This window comes from Mercenaria mercenaria, chromosome 7 (genome assembly GCF_021730395.1).
Source record: "Mercenaria mercenaria strain notata chromosome 7, MADL_Memer_1, whole genome shotgun sequence".
Lineage (NCBI taxonomy): Eukaryota > Metazoa > Mollusca > Bivalvia > Venerida > Veneridae > Mercenaria > Mercenaria mercenaria.
The window spans coordinates 32,912,501-32,936,124 of record NC_069367.1 but is presented as its reverse complement, the minus strand read 5'-3'; the positions used below and the strand labels follow the sequence as shown (position 1 = coordinate 32,936,124).

At 31.8% G+C, this 23,624-nt stretch overlaps 4 protein-coding genes across 6 annotated transcripts in view; all 4 read right to left on the bottom strand.

The window, feature by feature from the left end:
* Nucleotides 1-231: 231 nt before the first annotated feature.
* Nucleotides 232-7,467, bottom strand: LOC123554536 (uncharacterized). Of its 3 annotated transcripts, none has more exons than XM_053548043.1 (4): nucleotides 7,359-7,467; nucleotides 4,179-4,478; nucleotides 3,808-3,910; nucleotides 232-3,310 (listed from the first exon to the last, which is right to left on the bottom strand). In XM_053548043.1, exons 2-4 carry the CDS (start codon nucleotides 4,473-4,475, stop codon nucleotides 2,928-2,930), a joined length of 783 nt encoding a protein of 260 aa, XP_053404018.1. In that variant the 5' UTR covers nucleotides 4,476-4,478; nucleotides 7,359-7,467; the 3' UTR covers nucleotides 232-2,927. The 3 variants fall into 3 exon arrangements, with proteins under 3 accessions (XP_053404018.1, XP_053404019.1, XP_053404017.1); XM_053548044.1 differs by having other exon boundaries at nucleotides 3,808-3,892; nucleotides 4,179-4,563; nucleotides 7,359-7,419; XM_053548042.1 differs by having other exon boundaries at nucleotides 4,179-4,563; nucleotides 7,359-7,415.
* A 3,001-nt stretch (nucleotides 7,468-10,468) lies between these two features.
* LOC128546003 (uncharacterized) lies at nucleotides 10,469-14,235 on the bottom strand. The gene is made up of 5 exons (XM_053548039.1): nucleotides 14,089-14,235; nucleotides 13,482-13,775; nucleotides 13,288-13,321; nucleotides 12,181-12,276; nucleotides 10,469-11,678 (listed from the first exon to the last, which is right to left on the bottom strand). Exons 1-5 carry the CDS (start codon nucleotides 14,143-14,145, stop codon nucleotides 11,260-11,262), a joined length of 900 nt encoding a protein of 299 aa, XP_053404014.1. The 5' UTR covers nucleotides 14,146-14,235; the 3' UTR covers nucleotides 10,469-11,259.
* Nucleotides 14,236-16,283: 2,048 nt separating this feature from the next.
* LOC128558507 (tumor necrosis factor ligand superfamily member 14-like) lies at nucleotides 16,284-18,023 on the bottom strand. Its single transcript, XM_053548047.1, has 2 exons — nucleotides 17,874-18,023; nucleotides 16,284-17,372 (listed from the first exon to the last, which is right to left on the bottom strand). The coding sequence occupies exons 1-2, from the start codon at nucleotides 17,881-17,883 to the stop codon at nucleotides 16,954-16,956; spliced, it is 429 nt and encodes a 142-aa protein (XP_053404022.1). The 5' UTR covers nucleotides 17,884-18,023; the 3' UTR covers nucleotides 16,284-16,953.
* Nucleotides 18,024-20,338: 2,315 nt separating this feature from the next.
* The window catches only part of LOC123554531 (tumor necrosis factor ligand superfamily member 14-like), a 3,723-nt gene continuing 437 nt past the window's right edge, over nucleotides 20,339-23,624 (bottom strand). Inside the window, exons 2-3 of the mRNA XM_053548046.1 lie at nucleotides 22,994-23,096; nucleotides 20,339-21,655 (exon numbers count right to left, since the gene is read on the bottom strand). Of these exons, the coding sequence (XP_053404021.1) occupies nucleotides 21,273-21,655; nucleotides 22,994-23,096 (486 nt within the window). The 3' untranslated portion in view covers nucleotides 20,339-21,272. The remainder of the gene's footprint in view (nucleotides 21,656-22,993; nucleotides 23,097-23,624) is intronic.

Genomic DNA, 23,624 nt, shown 5'->3' with positions numbered 1-23,624 from the left:
CTCCCGTAATTCAGGAAACTATAAACTGGTCAACCATTATGTTTCATGTAAATATATGAAACAGTGGCGGCATTTTACCTTTCAGTGATAAATTATCTTAAAAATTACAATTCACAATGCGTGGGATAGTCGCTTTAATTACGTATTCAAAAATGTATAATACCAGCTTTGTATTTGGCATGATATAAGTTTGTTTATGAGGAAAAATATGTCATTAAAATAACAAGTGCAAAAGATACAACGATATTTATTTTGATATATAATAAAGTACAGAGAATTACAATGTGTTACCTAAATTATTGGCTATGGCACTGATACTTCAAATACATTTTCCTTGTAATATTCTCCAGCTTACTTTCCAGAATTATGCTTTTGTCAAAGCTAAATGCTAACCAAACTATTTACCGTTGTTGAAGTCCTCTTAGAATGAAACAATATGATGACGTATCTGCTTTTATGTTCAGTTTCAAAATTTAAGCTCAACTCTTACCGATAGTTGTATGTTCTTGTAGAAATAATAAAAATCGTGACAAAATTACATTTTAACTTTCGGTTCTTGTATTCAACAATTAGAATCGGACTGAAGAGAAGATTAACTGAATTAGCACAAACAGTTGGCAAATTGAATTTCCAACCAGAAGGCAAACACGATGATCGAAATTTATCTTCATAAAATGTCGAATGTGAAGCTTGAGCTTTAAGTTAGCTGTCTAGCTTGAACTTTGATCTTCGACTTCGGTGTCAGCTTCTCCAAGCTCACTGAATATACCAAAAAGCAAAAACATACCAATTCTATTTGTTCTTTTGCATTTCTTTATAGTTTGGTTGGGATATTGATGAAATATTGATCACTAACTATTTTGCTTGCATGTATATTTTAATCAATGCAGAATTAAAACATAAAATGCCACAATTATTTTTACTTGCAGTTGTGATGTAACAGTGTTTTTTTCCCAAATAACTAAAGCTGGATACAATATCTAATACTATAATTGGTAAAAATAATTATATGAGATTTGCATTTGTCTTGAACTGGTCTTAAAATTACTTAATACTAGCATATTAAAGTAACATTTCAATTATTTGATTTTAATACTTTGTCTATCAGAAATAAATATATCATTTTTAATATTAAGTTTTGGTAACAGTACAATATTTACAAAATAGGCTTTCTTCAAGTAATTAATGGAATAATTAGCAACAGCTGTATAATACATATAAAAGAAAAAAAACAACACACTTTAAACTTATACACTTGTTGTTAGTTAAGTTTCACCAAGCAACAATTTAATCTATTTACAGTCGGACTGTTTTAAAATAGCTCACTTAGTGCACTTAAAACTAACTACAGTACCCTCCTCCACATGTTCAATTTATACCCTAGGGCAGTCTAAATGTTGAATGTATAAAATAACCCCATACAAATTGCTTACGACATGATACATTTTTCCCACGTGTGCACTTTCATATTTGTAACAAGACTTAAATTCGTAATGGTTAAGACCCAAAGATTATGCTCAAAGCACATTGCTATCTAAAGTCTTGATTGAGTATCAAAATTATTTAATTTGTCAATTATATATCATATCCTCAGATTTTGACGTCTGTATAATTTACATAGAGAAATAACAAAATATTTGTATACCTATTTGAAAGTGGTGAAATTTTAAAATGCATGTTTTAAAAACAGCAGCTTTGTAAAGAATCAATTTATTTCAACGAAACTGTTTTTAAGAGGAAATGCCGTGTTGCCTAGGTTGTCCTTGTAGTTAATTTTGCTTATACTTTAGTCTGAACAAAAAAATGTGCAGTATTATTTGACTCTATATTTTAATTTACAGTTTGCGTAAAATATGAAATTTATTGATGTTGCATGTGCAGTGTTCAGTAGACTACCCAGCTTTATATTTAGAGCAACCGTCATTTTGTGTAACTGCGTTAAAAATTAAAAATAAAGTAATTACTTTCATTTATATACTTCGTGCTTGACAACTGAGTGTTCCTCTTATGTTAGTTTGTTTATGCATTTCAGAAAAAAATATTGGATTGTTTGTTGTAAATACGAAACAGTATTGTAAAATTAGTTAAGAGGAAGCCCAAGGGTATAGTTAAAATCATAGGCATTAGGGACATTATTTGGTCAATAATGATGCTATATATAATAAAAATACATTCATAGACAGTTCAGGACTCAGAAATAAATCCAGCACCCATTTATTATATATTGCTTGATGTTAGTAAACAATTTGGCAAAGTATGCATTTCACGTTCACTCTCTTGTCATTTTTCAGCAATTGTCACATTTGAGTTACTCCACTTAGAAATTTGAAACAGCAGGAGCAACAACAACAATAACAACAAGAAGAAACAACAACAACAACAAACCAACCGTTTCGATTTTCACAAAATAGAGAAAGGTCAATTTTTGTTCGCTAGGCACATGCAAGGAAAGGGAGGCTTATGTAAATTTTGTGTTTTTGTAATAACTTACACGTATGTGGTTGTATTTTAGAAGCTTTTAACTGGTTGTTTAGTCGTAGCATTTGCATTGCCAGGATGGTTTACAACTAACGCAATTGTCAAATTTAGTCACTTATTTCTCAAAAATGAACGACGACATGTAATTGATCTACCTATATTCCATAGGTCTTGTTGGCCGTGTCTGTTTTGGTTGAAAAATGACAGATCGTGAAACCAAGGTCACCATGAACTGCACATTGCTAATTTGTTTACCTTCAGTCAATTAATATAAAGTAAATGAGTGCTGGATTTACTTAGGGGTCCCGAACTGTCTATAGATGTTTATATAATATATAGCATCATTATTTTCCAAACAAATGCACAGGATGCCTATAGCTGAAATCGGCGTGGAAGATCTGTATGATTACTTTCTTTTCATGCGAGAATAAAATTGTTCACAAAACCCATTAAGTCATAAAAAGCCCAAAGTAGTTTCCGCTGATACTTTTCACCAGATTCTCAGGTTGTGACGTGTTTACGAACAGTTCATCATGGGCTTTCAAATAAAATACAGCTCCAATATTGGACGTTGATGCTACTCCATGAGTAGGTGCCTCACACTTTGGTTTGAAGGTTTCCAGTAACATTTCAGCTTCTCCATTTTCTGACGGTATGCGATAAAGGGAATGTCGCTGGGTATCATCTGATCCTATGCTTGTTTCACTTTGTATTTGGAAGTACACAAAGTAGTATCCTGTATTGGAAACTGTCAGTCTACTGTCTCTATAGCCTATACCTCCCTTCAAAAACGATGGCAAGGTTGTATTCCAGTGGATTACATCTTCGACTTCTGTAAAAGTATTTGTATTTCATACTTAACATGTTTGTATGTAAATTAGCAGAGATGCGCACATATAATTGAGCAAATTGCTGTAAGTGGATTTATTAACATTTCAAACGGTATGCCAGTTAAATAGTAATAATTATGACACTGTGGTGGTCATGTGACCTGAGCTCTCTTGGGTGTGCTTAATATTTGAATTCATTCAAAAGAATTTAGTTCATCTATACTATCACAATAAAGATTTTACTCGAAAAAGATATTTCGTGAGTAGCTCCTGTTGTTACTTTTGTATTTCCGTCTGTGCCAATATCTTTATAAGAATACAAAATTATCATGCATGTAATTGGAAGGTTACTTTTGGTATTACATATAGCAATACATTGATCCAGTAGAAGCAACCCAATTAGACTGTGCGGACGGATAAACTTACATTGCAAGAGAGAATTGTTATCATGTATGAATGGACATGGACGTTGCATAATAATCTTTTGAAATATACTAACCTCCAGAGCTTTGTTTGGTTACTATTCCATTCATTTGAGCAGAAGGGTTTTGACTGCATTTGATATACGCTTGACTTAGTCTATTCTTCCTCATTTGGAGTTTCTTGCAAATAAATATATAAAAGGTTATCCGTAATTGTAAAGCATATTTTGTATCAGTTTGGAATAAGGCAAATTCAAATAGTTTCTAAACGGAAGTCATAAAGGCTGAACTGTATCCATAGTTGGCTAAATATTGCAAACAATTAAATGATCACTAATATACTTTATATTGCTATTGCAATTCAGTGTAAAGGCTTTGTTCTCAATCGTAAGCTGCATATAAAAACATATTGAAAAGAAATATTTTGTTTTATAGAAACGTATAATACCTTTACAACCATCTGATAAAGGATGACGCTCGTTTTCCCACAACACTCGGATAAGTATGACCCCTGTACTTCGTGTCGTGAAACAGCGCCCCGCAAATTGCGTGAAATATTGTCTGTTAGGTCGACTTGATCACATGATACGCATAGAGTTTGATCTATTTCCATCTGGTTGCCTTGATGTTCTGCGCCCAAGTACATCGTTACCATTGCGATGAAGATCGCCAGCAAAACAATGGTTGTAAGTTTCAGTAGCATCAGTGTTTTATCCATATTCTTGCCTGATTTCTTCTCCTTCATTATCTGCATGTAAAGGTCAGTTTGCTTGACATTGTTAGAGTTAGGGTTACAAAAACCTTCAGCAACATTATTCTTTTTTCTTTCAATTCTAAAACAGAAAAATCTCGTCCTAGATCTAATTTTAATATGTGTTATCACACAAAGCCATTTGTCACTGAGTTTAGTCTTAGGCTAAATAAATGGGTAACCGTTCCCAAATATGGAACTTATACATGCCCTTACGTATACTAGATTTCATTGTTTAAAATATGTAATAATCATATAAACTACCCCGTAATATACGCACGTTTCAACCGGTAAAAATTTGCTACAGCATGTAATATTGTGTAAGTACTAGTTAAATCAATCAGGAAGCAAACAACTTCTACATTCATACCGTTCATTTTTTTTAAGGTATAACCAACCTAATGGTGCATATTTCAAATGCTCAAACAAAAGTAACAGCAATATAGAGACTTGTATGCAAAATTGAAACAACTTTTACTTGTATGCAAAATTTAAACAGCTTTTACTGTGTCGTTTTTTATAAATTTTGTATAATACATGATATTTCCTGAAGCCTAAGCAGTGATAACTTTCAAAGTGATGGTCACTGTCCAAAACGTTTGCAGCTAATTCATTATACTATTTTTGATAAAAGAAATGTCAAGATATTAGTAAACAATTAAAAAATAAAGCACAAAATAAAATTGTAAATATAATTTTTTTCTAGGGTGCCTCAAGTAAAAGAAGTTAATGAGACAGAATTCTTCAACATCTTTACCGCCGACCCTAAGACTTTTCATCGATTTTTGGAACGAAAATTGTTTGTGGTTACGAATTAGCCTGGGACGAAAAATATCGAGTACGAACTGAAACGCTTTGAAGAAGCATCTATCGACAAAACACCAAGACAATACGCCAACGTGTTAATATCGAATTACACCTCGGTTCTTAATTTAAAACTTCGCCGAGTGTTCCGTCAAGAACGATTATCAGTCAATCTGATTCGCCAAACTTCGCTCCGCCTACTGCTACGAAAGCGAATGAAACGAAATATCAGCTGCGCGCTTTGTCTAAAGCTCCGTCCATTTTCTTGATGCTTAAAACGCGAGATAAATTTACAAGTTATTTTTAACATCGAGCAAGATAAATTTACAAGTAATTTTTAATAACAAGCCGATTCGCGGAAGAGATCTTTTTACAAGTAACTCTTACTAAAAAGCAGATTCGCGATCAGGAGAACGAAAAAAATCTGGCAACGCTCGCAAAGAATTAAAAATGCGCGATCGTGAAATGTGTTAAATAAATCTACGCGTTCGTAACATTTCAGTCGCGTTCGAAAAAAAATCAGGAAAGAATCTTTGAGATAGAAATGAACTAAAGCAGTTCGTTTGTTTTTTTCACGTGCCCAGCGTAAAGCATTCATGGATCGAGGATGAATCTTTAAAAGCCCCTCCCAAGAGTTTTAAAACAAACTGCTAGGAGGTACTTTCGCTATACATTAATATACATGAAATGGAACAGAAATTGAAATATGTATATAATAAAATTTTTAGCATTTAAAAAGCTTTTAAAAGACATAAGATAAAATAAAACAACTCTCTTTTTGATAAATGACCTTAGATAAATTTTGAAACAAAAAGGTCAAAAATAAAGAGCTAAATAATAATGTTTTAAAAAATCTAAGTAGTGAAAAATGCTCATTTAAGGGAGATAATTCAAAAATTGCAAACTATTAATTAAAAGGGATAATTTCATACATTGAGCAATTACTTTGCTTTGAAATTGTTCTTGAAAAATGGCTAAAACATTTTTATGAGAAGATTAAAATCTATTTTTATTTCAATGTGATATTACGATGTACATGTTCAAGTGCAATTTGGATGGTTAAAGTATCATAAAAAAGAGTTTAAAAAAATAATGGCTACTGATTCTGGCACTTTTGGCTATAAAATGTTTTTGCAATTGGCCAAAGTCATGGCTACAAGGTAGGCTTCAAATGACATTTCTTAAACTAGCCTTACTTATTTGGCTTATTGGGATGACTTATTTTATGATCTGATATTTCATAGTTGTCATCCCTGTGACAGAGACAACGACAGTCAAAAGTTATCATGCTGTACCGAAACGTCCTATAATTTGCACTACTCTAAAACCACTTGGCCAGTTTGATCAAACTTCACAGGAATGTTTCTTGGATAGTCCCTTTTCAGAACTGCTCAAAAAGCCTACCTACCTACCCTACTTTTTGACCAATTTTACCTGAACCATACATAAGTTTTAGGCTCAAACATAGGTTTTCTTAAAAAAAAATTCCTACCTACCTACCCTATTTCTTTTGGCAATGTTACCTGAACCACATATATTTTTTTTTCTTTGGCCTAAAGGCAAAATAGAGAACTTTTGTCGCGTGTAACTCGTTATTTTTAAAGATGTTTAACTCTGGCCGATTCTTATTCAGAGGAACACCAATAAATCACTTATCGAATGAAACATGTTCACTATTGTACAATAAATCAATAATAACGCTTGAAAAAAAGTTTCTAACCAAACATGAATATAAGGAGAACAAAATTGGTCCAAGCGGAGCTTGAACCTATGCCCCCTTAAAAATTTAAGTGAAAGTAGGTTTATTGTAGGAACTGAATACTTTTCAAAATGAGGTGCACTATTACATGGGTCATACCTTAAAGATTAAATTATTTCTATGATAGATTGTCTGCTAAATAATTAAATATTAATATAATATTTCAACAAAAAATCCCATATTTGAATTATTTTTTGATTATTTAAAATCGTTACATTTTGATATATTTTATCATTATTACTATGCACACTCAGAAAGCATAACTTAGTCTATTAGTTAAAATAGAATAATAACAATAATATTACATGGCTTACCTTTCAGCCTGTTTTTATCCAAAGTTTATCCATATATGTCCTGTAGTTGTTCTGTGTGCACTAGTGAAATGCGCTTATGTTATATAGTCGAATACACTAACTGGTTTCCCAAAATTTGAGGGTTGTTCAATGACAAATACAAAATTGCAGTGTTGTAATATCTAGTAAATTCGTATATCTATATATCCCATTAGCTAATTTGTATTTACTACTAGAACAAATGTTAACTAAAATTTGTTGGTGTTTTACCTAGTTTGAAAAATAAAGCCGAAATGCATTAGGCAAGTGTAACTACTTAGATAGAGTTTAAAAATACAAAATGTCTCCACACACTGTTAGTCGGAGGGCTAGATTAAAGGACATAATGGCAATGCATGAAATATTCTATGATTTGACTTGAAACATATCAGATAAATAGACATAGATTATTAAAATGTCGATTTAATTCATAAACTCTTAAGAAGGAAAGTTAGCAAACGCAAAAACGGACATTTTTAGCTATAATCTTGTGCGTTTTACCAATATTCTTTCTGTGACAAAAAATAACATTTTGAACGATCCTCATTACTCATATCTAGCACAATTCGTGATTTTGTACCCACAGTTCATAATCTAGACCAAGATTTCTAAAGCTATGAGGAAGTATAAACATAACATGAAACGCCCAGCAATCAAGATATGGTCTAAATAAACATTAACAGACACGTATCTATACTTTTGCCGGGTATATTTTCAATAAAGTTTGGGGAATTTCCTCTGGGTAATTATGCGTTATAAATTTTGTCATTATCAGGTTTCAGTTTGGCGAGCTCAATTCTTTGCAGTATTACTACAAAATTCATTTAGATGTTTACTGTTATTATAATTTCCAATGTGTAGTGATGAACTTAACAAAATTTTAAATCACAAAAAAATATTTCAAATTAATTTGATTTTCAAATGCTTTTACCGCGAGTGTTTTTGTTTTGTTTCGTGGTGCAGACGGCAAAATTAGCACTTGCAAGCTTAGATCTTATTATTTTCAAGCGTTATAGCTAATTATATCAAACTGTTAAAAGCATATGCCTGATGTGTTTTTGCAGGTTTCGTTAAAATAAATAGAAAATTAATAACATAATATTTTACTAGTATTTTAATTAGTCATACAAAGCTTACGTAATTATAATTAATATCTTTATTGAAAACAAAAGCTTAAATTGCTATATGACTTGCAAGGACTCAGATTACGAAATTGTTTAGAGCTTTAGGGGTAAAGACTCCTACACTTTATCAGATCTTGAGATTGATGTTATGTTTGTTTTGTGTTCGGTTAAAATGCATTGCACTCAAAGCACCAATTAAATTTGTCAGATTTGAAAAAAAAAATACATGTTAGACCGCACAGGTAATTGTGCACGTCATTCGGTACACGGCATAATTTGGTTTCCCAACTTGAAACTAGGAATTTAGGTTGAGGCCATCTATTTTATCATGCAGAACATGACAGTGCATGATAGAGTACATTGTCGCATATGTACATGCAAGTACAAAACAAATAGCTAAACGAAATTTCAAACTCAAATTGCACAACACAATATATTATAATAAGATCTTATGAAAACACACATGTCATTCAAAACAGAATTATAACAGACGGGTAGGCATAACGTTCTTAAATGAATAAACATAGTTATTAGTTGTATATATTACGTGTATAACGATTATTACTATCTAGTTGTGAATGATAACTTGAAAAGATTATTGATACACCAAGATCATAGAGACATACCTCGGCCTTGCTTAACAAAAGCACCGCCTGCGAGTGCGAACGGGCTTGACATAAGGCAAGATGTAAGAAAACAGTTTGGATTTTGGCTCTTGCATGTACCTACTAATGATGAAAAACATAGTTATCAAAAAAGTGAGTTTCTTACGTTAACAAGGACCATAATTTTCACAAAATGCACGAAAGGCTTCTTGACCTACCTACTAATCTAATGATAATGGATGAATATACAAACAAATAATAATGTTGCCAGTGCATGAACGAGTTCACATATAGTAAACATTGTCACATATGATTACATGTAAGTACAAAACAAATAGCTTAACGAATATTCAAATTCAAATTGCACAACACAATACATTATAGTAAAATCTTATAAAAGCACACAGGCCATTCTAAACAGAATTATTAGAGACTGGTAAGCATAACTTACTTAAAATGAATAAAGATAGCTCTTAGTTACGTGTATAAAGGTTATTGCTATGTCGTTGTGAATGACAACTGGATAAGGTTATTGATACACCAAAATCATAGTGGCGTACCTCGGCCTTGCTTAATAAAGGCACCGCGAGTGCAAACGTGCTCGAGTTAAGACAAGATGTAAGAAAACAGTTAGGTTTTTGCCTCTTGCGTGTACCTACTGATGATGAAAAATGTATAGTTTCATAGCTATATTATGAAAAAGTGAATTTCTTAAGTTAATAAGGACCATAGTTTTCACAAAATGCAAGTGGAGGTGGGGGGGGGGGGGGGGGGGGGGGGGGGTGGCGGTGCTTCTTGACTTACCTACTAATCTAATGAAAATACATAAATATATAAACAAATATGTTGTCAATAAGATAAATAAACAGAATGTTATCAAATTGAATTTCAAAGGTAAAAACAAAGTACATGTAAAGATAACCAGTTTTAAAGTCAATAAGAAGATGAACGCATTAGGCTCACAATCGATCAGTTATGTTAGTTGGCAGGATTGCTTTTTCATACTTAAAAAAATCCGCATCTGTCGTTTGGGAAAAAAAATAGCACGCGCTATAACCTTGTGCCAACAAACAAATACTGAATTGATTCAAGCTTTTGTGATTTGAAGCAAAATCAGACACATATCAACAGACCTATCAGGAGCAAAATTAAAAATGATTGCTACAAATCATTGTCGTCTGCGATTTCTGATTTACTAGTAAAAAGAGTTCTCCAAAATCGAAGTGAAAATATCCTATATACTATGCTAAATAATAATTTTTTGCACCAAGTTTGAAAAAGGTCTTTATCCGAACAAAAAAACAAAACACAACCAGGGTATTTAACCGGTATGTGCCCAATCACTTTTTTGATCTCAAACAGGTTCGTTCAATACATTTATTTAATAAACATTGTGTAATGTTATATTACATACTTCGAAATATAAATAAGCTTTACTAATCATCATTTCATTATAACTATTTTTCTGTTTATTTACAGAAATAATATTTTTTATTTATTGTGTTTTAATTTCAGTACGTGTTTTCACAGAAACGTCATCCTAGCTACTATATCTTATCGAATAAAGCATTGACCAAATTCTTAGTTGAACTGGTTAGAAAACTTTCACCCCTTCTGTCTTTTGATGTTTAGGCATCAAAGATATTTTATTGTAGGAAAAGTGTTCAATCAATCGTTAAACAATTATATACAAATACGTTTATCATACAAACTATTGTTAGGTGATAACAAAGTTTGTTATATACATCTGAATATTTTGTCTCAAATACAGCATCTAATTTACTATCGAATACAAAACACTGTATTCATCTCCTATCGGAAGGTACTCGTGGGATCCAGGCCTGACAAAATCCGCTCTAGCCAAATACAACATTGTAGACCAAGATACTCTATTGACCCTATTTTATTTATCATATCGTTTAAATGAATATAGGAAATATGTTAATGTGTAATCTCATTGAACCAACTTCTGTAGATCACAACAACACTTGCTGAACCCTGTGATTTATCTATTTCCAATGAAATAGTCATTAACTGAAATCACTAGAAAATAAATACAAAAAGCATACATAAAAATACAATTGAGACGACGAATAAATGAATTGAAGGTTCCGATGGTTCACATGTGTCATAGATGACATTTTACAATATATGTCAAGTCATATATAAACCAAAATGGTTTCCTTCTTCACAAGGTGCAAGATACTGTGGATGGGAAGTATTTACAAAAACTTCGTCATTTTCTGCCAGGTAAAACACTGCACCAAATGAACTCGTAGTCTCATCCCCTAAAGATGGCATTTCACAACGTGATTTACTACTTTCGAGAATCTTTTGTTCCTTTCCATTTTCACTTGAGACGTGGAAAATATAATGGTTCCAGTGATTAGGCAAAGTTTCACTCGCGGATACGTCACTTGTTGAGTATGAAAGAGGAATATTTCTCAGCTTTATCTGTGAAAATATATAATAGTAGCCCGGCTGTTTGATAGTCAGTCTGCCATTTTTGTAAGTGATCCCTTCTCCCATAAATGACGATTCAGTTGTATTCCATTGTATTACGTCTGTTTGTTCTGAAAGGAAATAAGTTAAATAAAACATAATTACTCGTATAATGAATGATTAATAAATGAAGTTTCAGTTGTATTTTATTGTATTACGTCTGTTTGTCCTGAAAGGAAATAAGTTAAAAAACATAATTACTCGTATAATTAATGATTAATAAATGAAGTTTCAGTTGTATTTCATTGTATCACGCCTGTTGGTTCTGAAAGGAAATAAATTCTAAAACATCATAATTACTCGTATAATGAATGATTAATGATTTTCATTTTTCATTGAAACGTGATAAACACATTGCAGTTCCTTACAAGACAGAGCAAATTTCAACATTCTAAGTAAGCGGTATGTCCTTATGGACCAAAATTTAACGTTATGTACAATGTCAATCTGAAAAAATGTGTATGCAAATGAGCAGTTTTTCATTTCTTTTAAGCTTAAAGCATTAAAAGGCCTATATATATTAGTGTACAAAATTTCTAGTCTTCAATGGTGACACCTGAATAATCATGGTACCTTTTTCCATTCCTGATACTGATATTCCAGTGACTTGCGCAGACGGCTTTGCTTGTGTTGTCTTTTTGCATTCTTTAGATATCAACGGATAAATACCTGTAAGATAAGACAATGGGTTCGGGTTTATTCTATAGTTTGGACACAATCGAACACTAAAACATGTTAATAGAGTACCTCTTTTTTGAAGAGTATTCAGTTCCTACCACAAACCTACTTTGACTGCAATTTTCAAGGGTGCGTAGGTTCAAGCCCCACCGGGATTCAAATTTTTTCCCCCATATTTTCCTTTTTTTCTAGTAAGTTTTTACTTTTTTCAAGGCTTATTATGGATGTTTTGTACAAAAGCGGAATTGTCATTTTATAATTGATTTCTTGCTGTTCAAAGCGAATTAACCTCTGAATCAGGAGGGGTAGAGTTAGACATCTTAAAAAATACTGAGTTAAATACGGTAAAGGTTGTCTATTTTGCCTTCATTCTTTAGATTACATATTGTGGAAGAAATGCAGGTAGGTTTTACTTATGCCCCAAGGTTATTTTTGAATGATGTGAGCGAAATTCAAAACAGACCTACAGGATTCGACTTTAATTTTTCAATGTTGGAGTTAGAATTCTGTCTCATTAAATCTGTTTACTTGAGGCACCCTAGAAAAATGATATTTACAGTTTTATTTTGTGTTTTATAATTGTTTAACAATAGTTTGATGTTTCTTTCATCAATATTAATGCTGTAATGAATTATCTGCAAACATTTTAGATAGTGGCCATCACATTGAAATTTGTCTCTATTTGAGCTTGAGGAAATTCCAAAAATTATACAAAATTTATAAAAAAACAGCACGATAAAAGTTGTTTAAAATTTGCAACACGGTGCGAAACATGGTCAACTTTAAGAATATACCAAGCAAATGCCATTTTTAAAACATTACCATTAGGGGTCCAATACCTTAATAGATAGAATTCACGAAACAGTCGTCGGAAAATATAGAAAGAAGAGAAAACTGTTAGAAAAGTTGTACAATTTCATTCCTTTAATGGAATAATTGTTTACCTGGGGAAAACAATTTGAACACAGGAAGATATCAAGCATAACTTGAAATAATACTTACTTGACTTGATACTGGTTCCTCTGTCTTGTATTGCCTGGAATGATTGATACAACAATTTAACAGATGTCTTCCTTATAACTGTAAATTCATATTTAAATATCTTTTGAACATGAGAAGGCAAAATAATTTACAAAGAAATAGTTATGTTTATAGGAGACATTTACTGAAACAACTGATATTTCTGAAATTAATACCTTAGTTACCATCCAGTTTAAAACATCACTTGTATATCCACAGCAAACCCATTCCTTCGAATTGCCATTCGTATCTCTTGTTATCTTCCCGGCCATTTCCTCTGGTATTTCCTTGCCATCAAGCCCCATTTCGGTACAATTTAGACATATGGTTTGTTCATGTGGAGTCAGGCTTTTCTTTCTGTATTCCCGCCATCCTATCACTAGACTTAACAGTGCAACCAGCAGCAATACATTAAATATCAACAGACTCCAGACAGCAATTTTGGTAGATCGTTTTGTAGCTGGCCTGTCCTAAAATACAGAATACGTTCTGAGCAATTGGATTAGTGAGAAAAACGTCCATTTATTTCTTACGTCTGATAACAACATTGACCAGAATATACAGTATTGTTTCAATGAACAAAAATGAATAAATAAAAGAAAAGAAAGAAAGAAAAAAACAAAACAAATATAAATCTTAGTTGTGGTAGACATCCTACACATGGTATAGGGAAGTGTAAGTACGCTATATTTGTACAGGGAAAAGGAAAATAAATATATAATATTAATGTATATTTTTAATATTAGTAACCACGTTTAACATATCAGTATTTGAAGGTCTTACCCCATTATCGGTATTTGTTTTTACACTAGTATATCCGTTTTTAGTTTTATCTGCCATATTTAACAAACTTCTCCTTTTGCTCCGACTTACTTGAGTTTCACGTAAAGATAAAAATAGAATTTGCGAAAGAAAATGTAAAAATAAACTACAACGCATGTTCCATTTTATGCCCGATTACTAAAGCAGGCCAAGGCTACATCGATTGTATTACTCTCTAATGCAATTAAACGTTTTTAAATATATACTGTTTATTTGTATGTTATAAAATGCCTACTGAGTCTGTCATTCTAAATGTGTTTGCATTTCACTATATTAATTTAAAATGTCAATGTTTGGCAGTTGCATGCAAGTTGGGATTCATCCCAATTTATTTGCAAATTGCAGATTCGAAACAAAATAGTGTGTAATTCGAATATTAATATGATTGCAACTCTATTCGCAGTTTGCATTTATGATCGCGAACTGCAGAATGCATGTAATATGAGTTGCAGACTGCAAAAAAAGTTGGAAGTTTTTTCGTTTCAAATGGTCTTAATGCGAAACACAGACAAGCACGTATCTGCAGTTTGTATATCCGTATTTAACACTTAATATATTTACATATAATACGTCAGGTAAATGCTTGCACTGATTTTGTTTTGATGATTTATTAGCTTGTAACATGAAATAGGAATGTCTTTTTTCATATAAAACTAGTAGGAAAGTTTTTGCTTATATAAAATCAAAATAAATATATGCTGCAAAATATGTATTGAGTTGATTTCTTACACATAATGCGTACTTAAACAGACTTTAAACGTTAACCTTCGGAAGAATCTTTTAATTATAATACCAAATACACATTAGAAGAATGCCGTTAATGGTGTCTAATTAGGGTCATAACTGACTTTATATTTAACATATATTTTAGAAGGGGACACTGATTATGGAGAAATATGAAATTTTTAGCCATTCGAGGGAAATAAAGTGTACACAAGAATTTAATAACAGAGAAAGCAGAGCGATAATCCATAATCAGAGTATAAATATAATTCCGTATGCCACTTGTTTATATGTTTAGTTATATATTTTAACTTGATAATTAAGGATTTTGAATCTCACGCGATATTCAATCATGTTCTGTTACAATTTCTACATGTTTGTTTTAAAATGAACATCTCATTGATTTAACTTATTCAGATTTACATATCTATTAATCCGTAATATCAACCTACAAGTTTTTATAAATTCTTCCGTTGCTTACGAATGCCATTCGTGTTTTGACAGGATTTCGGTAAACATAATAAAGTTATCAACTTATCGCTTTGTATTCGAAAGTAGATACCAGACCCGTGTTCACAAAACGCTTTCAGTCTCAGCTGAGTTTGATAATGAAACTTATTTGTCACTTACATCTATTTGGCATGATTAAAACTAAATTTTAAGTTAATAACAATTTTCAAGCGTCTATTCAGTAATGGTGGTCAGTCTAAGTTGGAATTTAACATTGAAATTTTAGTAAAATTGATATTAAAAGTTTGTGAACATTGGGCCAGCTTTTTATTTGGCATGATATAAGTTAGCTTTAATATGAGGGAAAATGTGTCAGATGGGATATATATTATAATGTATATAAGGTACATATAGTTATAAAGTTTTAACTACATTAACGGCCATGGCACTGATACATTAATCATTTCTTCGTTAAAATGTTCTATTAATCTCCAGAATTATGTTTTTGTCAATGCGAATCATTCGACCAAGTTTAAACTTATCGTCGTTGAAATCCTCTTGAAGTGGAACAACATGCTACCGTATGTGCTTTTACGTCCAATTTCAAAATCTTGGTTTTTCTCTTATGTTGTTTACGTCGATTCCGAAAATTTTGTGTTGCTTTAGGACAACACAAAATTAGATTTTTTAATATTAGTTCTGGTATTTAGCAATTAGAATTGGGAATGCGTTAAAGCATAACTTAATTAGCTACAAAAAGTTGACACTAATAAACTTAAAGATCGAAATTCAATTTCAAGCTAGAAGACAAACTTCGAGCAAAAATCACATTCACAAAATGTCGACATTTTCAGTTTTCTTTGTTAATTTTAAGTCGTCTTCTTCAACTGCATTTTAGTGTAGTTTTGGTGGACACTTGATCAGTTACTATTTTTAATTGCAATTCGTTTTGGTCAATGTTTACATAAAGCATAAAGACAAAATCTTGTTCAAACATTTTTTATTCACATATAGTTTTAATTTAATAATGTTCTTATTTTCAAATAACTGAAATCTATAACATTTCAAAATTATATTTTTGTGCAAATGGAATCTTTGATAAGACGAGAAATACATCGGTCTTAAAATATGGTATCATAGATATTTTATTGTAGGAAAAGTGTTCAATCAATCGTTAAACAATTATATACAAATACGTTTATCATACAAACTATTGTTAGGTGATAACAAAGTTTGTTATATACATCTGAATATTTTGTCTCAAATACAGCATCTAATTTACTATCGAATACAAAACACTGTATTCATCTCCTATCGGAAGGTACTCGTGGGATCCAGGCCTGACAAAATCCGCTCTAGCCAAATACAACATTGTAGATCAAGATACTCTATTGACCCTATTTTATTTATCATATCGTTTAAATGAATATAGGAAATATGTTAATGTGTAATCTCATTGAACCAACTTCTGTAGATCACAACAACTCTTGCTGAACCCTGTGATTTATCTATTTCCAATGAAATAGTCATTAACTGAAATCACTAGAAAATAAATACAAAAAGCATACATAAAAATACAATTGAGACGACGAATAAATGAATTGAAGGTTCCAATGGTTCACATGTGTCATAGATGACATTTTACAATATATGTCAAGTCATATATAAACCAAAATGGTTTCCTTCTTCACAAGGTGCAAGATACTGTGGGTGGGAAGTATTTACAAAAACTTCGTCATTTTCTGCCAGGTAAAACACTGCACCAAATGAACTCGTAGTCTCATCCCCTAAAGATGGCATTTCACAACGTGATTTACTACTTTCGAGAATCTTTTGTTCCTTTCCATTTTCACTTGAGACGTGGAAAATATAATGGTTCCAGTGATTAGGCAAAGTTTCACTCGCGGATACGTCACTTGTTGAGTATGAAAGAGGAATATTTCTCAGCTTTATCTGTGAAAATATATAATAGTAGCCCGGCTGTTTGATAGTCAGTCTGCCATTTTTGTAAGTGATCCCTTCTCCCATAAATGAAGATTCAGTTGTATTCCATTGTATTACGTCTGTTTGTTCTGAAAGGAAATAAGTTAAATAAAACATAATTACTCGTATAATGAATGATTAATAAATGAAGTTTCAATTGTATTTCATTGTATTACGTCTGTTTGTCTTGAAAGGAAATAAGTTAAAAAACATAATTACTCGTATAATGAATGATTAATAAATGAAGTTTCAGTTGTATTTCATTGTATCACGCCTGTTGGTTCTGAAAAGAAATAAATTTAAAAAATCATAATTACTCGTATAATGAATGATTAATGATTTTCATTTTTCATTGAAACGTGATAAACACATTGCAGTTCCTTACAAGACAGAGCAAATTTCAACATTCTAAGTAAGCGGTATGTCCTTATGGACCAAAATTTAACGTTATGTACAATGTCAATCTGAAAAAATGTGTATGCAAATGAGCAGTTTTTCATTTCTTTTAAGCTTAAAGCATTAAAAGGCCTATATATATTAGTGTACAAAATTTCTAGTCTTCAATGGTGACACCTGAATAATCATGGTACCTTTTTCCATTCCTGATACTGATAATCCTGTGACTTACAGTATTATACAGTATTGTTTCAATGAACATAAATGAATAAATAAAAGAAAAGAAAGAAAGAAAAAAAAAACAAAACAAATATACATCTTAGTTGTGGTAGACATCCTACACATGGTATAGGGAAGTGTAACTACGCTTTATTTGTATAGGGAAAAGGAAAATAAATATATAATATTAATGTATATTTTTAATATTAGTAACCACGTTTAACATATCAGTATTTGAAGGTCTTACCCCATTATCGGTATTTGTTCTTACACTAGTATATCCGTTTTTAGTTTTATCTGCCATATTTAACAAACTTCTCCTTTTGCTCCGACTTACTTGAGTTTCACGTAAAGATAAAAATAGAATTTGCGAAAGAAAATGTAAAAATAAACTACAACGCATGTTCTATTTTAAGCCCGATTACTAAAGCAGGCCAAGGCTACATCGATTGCATTACTCTCTAATGCAATTAAACGTTTTAAATATATACTGTTTATTTGTATGTTATAAAATGCCTACTGAGTCTGTCATTCTAAATGTGTTTGCATTTCACTATATTAATTTAAAATGTCAATGTTTGGCAGTTGCATGCAAGTTGGGATTCATCCCAATTTATTTGCAAATTGCAGATTCGAAACAAAATAGTGTGTAATTCGAATATTAATATGATTGCAACTCTATTCGCAGTTTGCATTTATGATCGCGAACTGCATAATGCATGTAATATGAGTTGCAGACTGCAAAAAAGTTGGAGGTTTTTTCGTTTCAAATGGTCTTAATGCGAAACACAGACAAGCACGTATCTGCAGTTTGCATATCCGTATTTACCACTTAATATATTTACATATAATACGTCAGGTAAATGCTTGCACTGATTTTGTTTTGATGATTTATTAGCTTGTAACATGAAATAGGAATGTCTTTTTTCATATAAAACTAGTAGGAAAGTTTTTGCTTATATAAAATCAAAAATAAATATATGCTGCAAAATATGTATTGAGTTGATTTCTTACACATAATGCGTACTTAAACAGACTTTAAACGTTAACCTTCGGAAGAATCTTTTAATTATAATACCAAATACACATTAGAAGAATGCCGTTAATGGTGTCTAATTAGGGTCATAACTGACTTTATATTTAACATATATTTTAGAAGGGGACACTGATTATGGAGAAATATGAAATTTTTAGCCATTCGAGGGAAATAAAGTGTACACAATTTAATAACAGAGAAAGCAGAGCGATAATCCATAATCAGAGTATAAATATAATTCCGTATGCCACTTGTTTATATGTTTAGTTATATATTTTAACTTGATAATTAAGGATTTTGAATCTCACGCGATATTCAATCATGTTCTGTTACAATTTCTACATGTTTGTTTTAAAATGAACATCTCATTGATTTAACTTATTCAGATTTACATATCTATTAATCCGTAATATCAACCTACAAGTTTTTATAAATTCTTCCGTTGCTTACGCATGCCATTCGTGTTTTGACAGGATTTCGGTAAACATAATAAAGTTATCAACTTATCGCTTTGTATTCGAAAGTAGATACCAGACCCGTGTTCACAAAACGCTTTCAGTCTCAGCTGAGTTTGATAATGAAACTTATTTGTCATTTACATCTAACTGGCATGATTAAAACTAAATTTTAAGTTAATAACAATTTTCAAGCGTCTATTCAGTAATGGTGGTCAGTCTAAGTTGGAATTTAACATTGAAGTTTTAGTAAAATTGATATTAAAAGTTTGTGAACATTGGGCCAGCTTTTTATTTGGCATGATATAAGTTAGCTTTAATATGAGGGAAAATGTGTCAGATGGGATATATATTGTAATGTATATAAGGTACATATAGTTACAAAGTTTTAACTACATTAACGGCCATGGCACTGATACATTAATCATTTCTTCGTTAAAATGTTCTATTAATCTCCAGAATTATGTTTTTGTCAATGCGAATCATTCGACCAAGTTTAAATTTATCGTCGTTGAAATCCTCTTGAAGTGGAACAACATGCTACCGTATGTGCTTTTACGTCCAATTTCAAAATCTTGGTTTTTCTCTTATGTTGTTTACGTCGATTCCGAAAATTTTGTGTTGCTTTAGGACAACACAAAATTAGATTTTTTAATATTAGTTCTGGTATTTAGCAATTAGAATTGGGAATGCGTTAAAGCATAACTTAATTAGCTACAAAAAGTTGGCACTAATAAACTTAAAGATCGAAATTCAATTTCAAGCTAGAAAACAAACTTCGAGCAAAAATCACATTCACAAAATGTCGACATTTTCAGTTTTCTTTGTTCACATTTTAAGTCGTCTTCTTCAACTGCATTTTAGTGTAGTTTTGGTGGACACTTGATCAGTTACTATTTTTAATTGCAATTCTTTTTGGTCAATGTTTACATAAAGCATAAAGACAAAATCTTGTTCAAACATTTTTTATTCACATATAGTTTTAATTTAATAATGTTCTTATTTTCAAATAACTAAAATCTGTAACATTTCAAAATTATATTTTTGTGCAAATGGAATCTCTGATAAGACGAGAAATACATCGGTCTTAAAATAGTCTAAAATTAACAAAGTCTTAACATATTGAGGTTACAAATAAATCATACTTTTATAGTGGACTATAAATATTAATCAATAAATATTATTATTTAGGATTAATGACATTACACTATATATTTCACTTAAAGAAAAAACAACGAAGACAACAAAACAACAACAACAAAACAAATACAACACAAACACACAAAAACTAACAAACAAAAAACTACAGAACTCTCCTCAAGACCTTTCCTTTTTAAAATATACCCCAGGGCTATCCAAGTGCTGTGCTCTCGACTTGGGTTTAGCCTTATCTGAAATACATAGTTCTACGTGTTGTGCTTTACATATTTAACACTTAAAACCGTGATGATTAAGACCGCAAACTATATTCAGTGGATATTTCCTACATCTTGATTGAGTATCGAAACGCATAAATTTTGTGATTTTATCGCCATACGCGTTATTGCTATAATATCTATGAACTTTTCATAAATGCTGTTTCAATTAAAGCAACTTCCAATATTTGTAACTGCCTAGTTAATTTTAAGAAGAAATAACTGCCATATATATTCTTTGACTTTATAACTGTGCGTTAATGTTGTGTTAATGTCATGTTACTTTGTTTAAACATACAGTGTATTTCAGAAAATCATATTGCATAGTTTGACGTAGATATGAACCAGTGCGGTAAAATTAGTTTAAACGGAAGCCTTAGGTAATAGTTATTAAATTGGACTGGATGATCTCTGTATGATCAGTCTATTTTCTTTTTCATGGGGACATCAGGTTTCCCATAGAACTCACTAAATCATGAAAAATCCGAAGTAGTTTGCGTTGGTACTTTTCGCAAGGTTCTCAGGGTGTGACGTTTTTACGAACAGTTCATCATGGGCTTTCAAGCGAAATACAGCTCCAATATTGGAAGTCGTTGGCACTCCAGGAGAAGGGGCCTTACATTTCGGTTTGAAGGTTTCCAGAAACATTTTAGCTTCTTCATTTTCTGAGGGTATGTGATAAAGGGAATGCCTCTGGGTAATATCGGATTCTAAGCCAGTTTCACTTTGTACTTGAAAGTACACAAAGTAGTATCCTGTATTGGAAACTGTCAGTCTGCCGTCTCTGTAGTTTATACCTCCCTTCAAAAACGATGGCAAGGACATATTCCAGTGGATAACATCATCGCCTCCTGTAAAATTATTTGCATTTCATGCTCATACTACATAAACACACGTGTGTATGTAAATTATGCAGAGATGTACACCAGCAATTTAACAACCCTCCGTAAGTGGATTAGTAACATTTCAAACGGTATGTCACACTGGTACCAGACCAGAAAGAAAATGCCTCTGCACACGTTATACCCTACCCCTAGGTATTCTATAAGAACCATGGTCATGAACGGGAAAATATACTAACCCATTTCAATCGCGCATTTCATACCTAAAACACGCAGTTCGGTAAATGTGTACTATGGATATTAAACAAGTGGTAATTTATCTACCATTGTGTACCGGTCACATTTCTTTAATACTTCTTATCTTAGAAAAACAACGCGTAGTTTATATTTTTTTCAACGTTACACAAAAAACTTGCTTGAACTTCCCTGGTGAAGTTCCGGTCTAGATTACAAAATCATTCTGATTGGCTGATGTGAAAATGTATGTCAGTCGTCATTTTACAACACGTGTACGATAAAATGTGTATATGCAGCATATATGTGCAAAATGAATTAAATAAACAGAACTTATGTATACCAATGTATGATTTCAAATTCAAAATCATATCCAAGGTGATTCATCATTTCGAGTTTTATCGTAAAACTGTGAATATTTTGCATTCTGTTTTTGTTTGTTTACATTTCGCCTAACAGGTGCTCACTGTCGTGATCTCTAGACCGGATGTTATTTAGAGGAGTTCACGCAAGTTTTTTCTGTAGCGTTGACGAAAGCATAAAACATGTGGAGCATCTCTGCAATATGAAATATTGAGATAATGTGACTGGTCCACGATGGAAGATAAATTATCGCTTGTTTAATATACTAGGTACCCATTCACCGAACTGCGCGTTTTAAATGAGAAATGTACGATTGAATTGGATTAGTGCACTTTCCCGTTCATGACCATGGTTCTTATAGAATACCTTGGGGTAGGGTATAACGTGTGCAGAGACATTTTCTTTTTGGTCTGGTGCCAGTAGTCATGCGACCTGCGCTCTGTTGGATGTACTTAATGAATTCATACAAAAATATTTAGTTCGTCTATACTATCACAATCTAGTTTACTCTCGAAAAAGATATTTCGTGAGTAGCTCCTGATGTTATTTCAGTCTGTGTCAGTATCTTGATAAGAATACAATTCATGCATTTGATTAGAAGGTTACTTTAGGTGTTACAGATAGCAATGCATTGATTCAGTAGAAGCAGCTCAATTAGACTGTGCTGACGAATAAACTTACATTATAAGAGAGGATTTTTTTCCCATGTATGAATGATAATCTGCATAATAATCTTTTAAAAATACTAACCTCCAGAGCTTTGTCCGGTTAATATTCCATTCATTTGAGCAGAAGGGTTTTGACTGCATTTGATATACGCTTGTCTAAGTCCATTCTTTCTAACTTCGAGTCCCTTTAAAATCAATACATAACAGGTTATAGCTTTGTATAGCTTTAGAATAAGGCAATTTTGTTTCGTTTTTTCTACGACGAATAATTACAGCAGTTGTCTGGAAGACACCGGCGAATCACACCATCATTCATGTGATACGCAGACCTATTCAGCTGACTCTATAAAGTGATATATGCTGTTATTTGAACAGGTTTTTATTATATTTATTAAACTTACTAATCATTTTATACATATCAATATTCTTGCTAAATAAACTGCTTTAAACCTGCTTTGTCAGACATTTCACTCAGCGTTGCCCAATCAGCAGAGTGAAAAACATAGACAATCTCGTGCAGTCAAGCACATTGTTGCATAATTCTTTCAATTTTATAAATTATCTTTTATAATAATGCGTTATCGAGTAATCTGATTTGAAAACTTGAGTCACGTGGCATAGGTCGCGAATTCGTTCTTAGACGGCGTTCGCCGAAAAGGAAAATATAATTTGTATGACTTATCAGTAATATTTTGTTTTATAGAAATGTATAA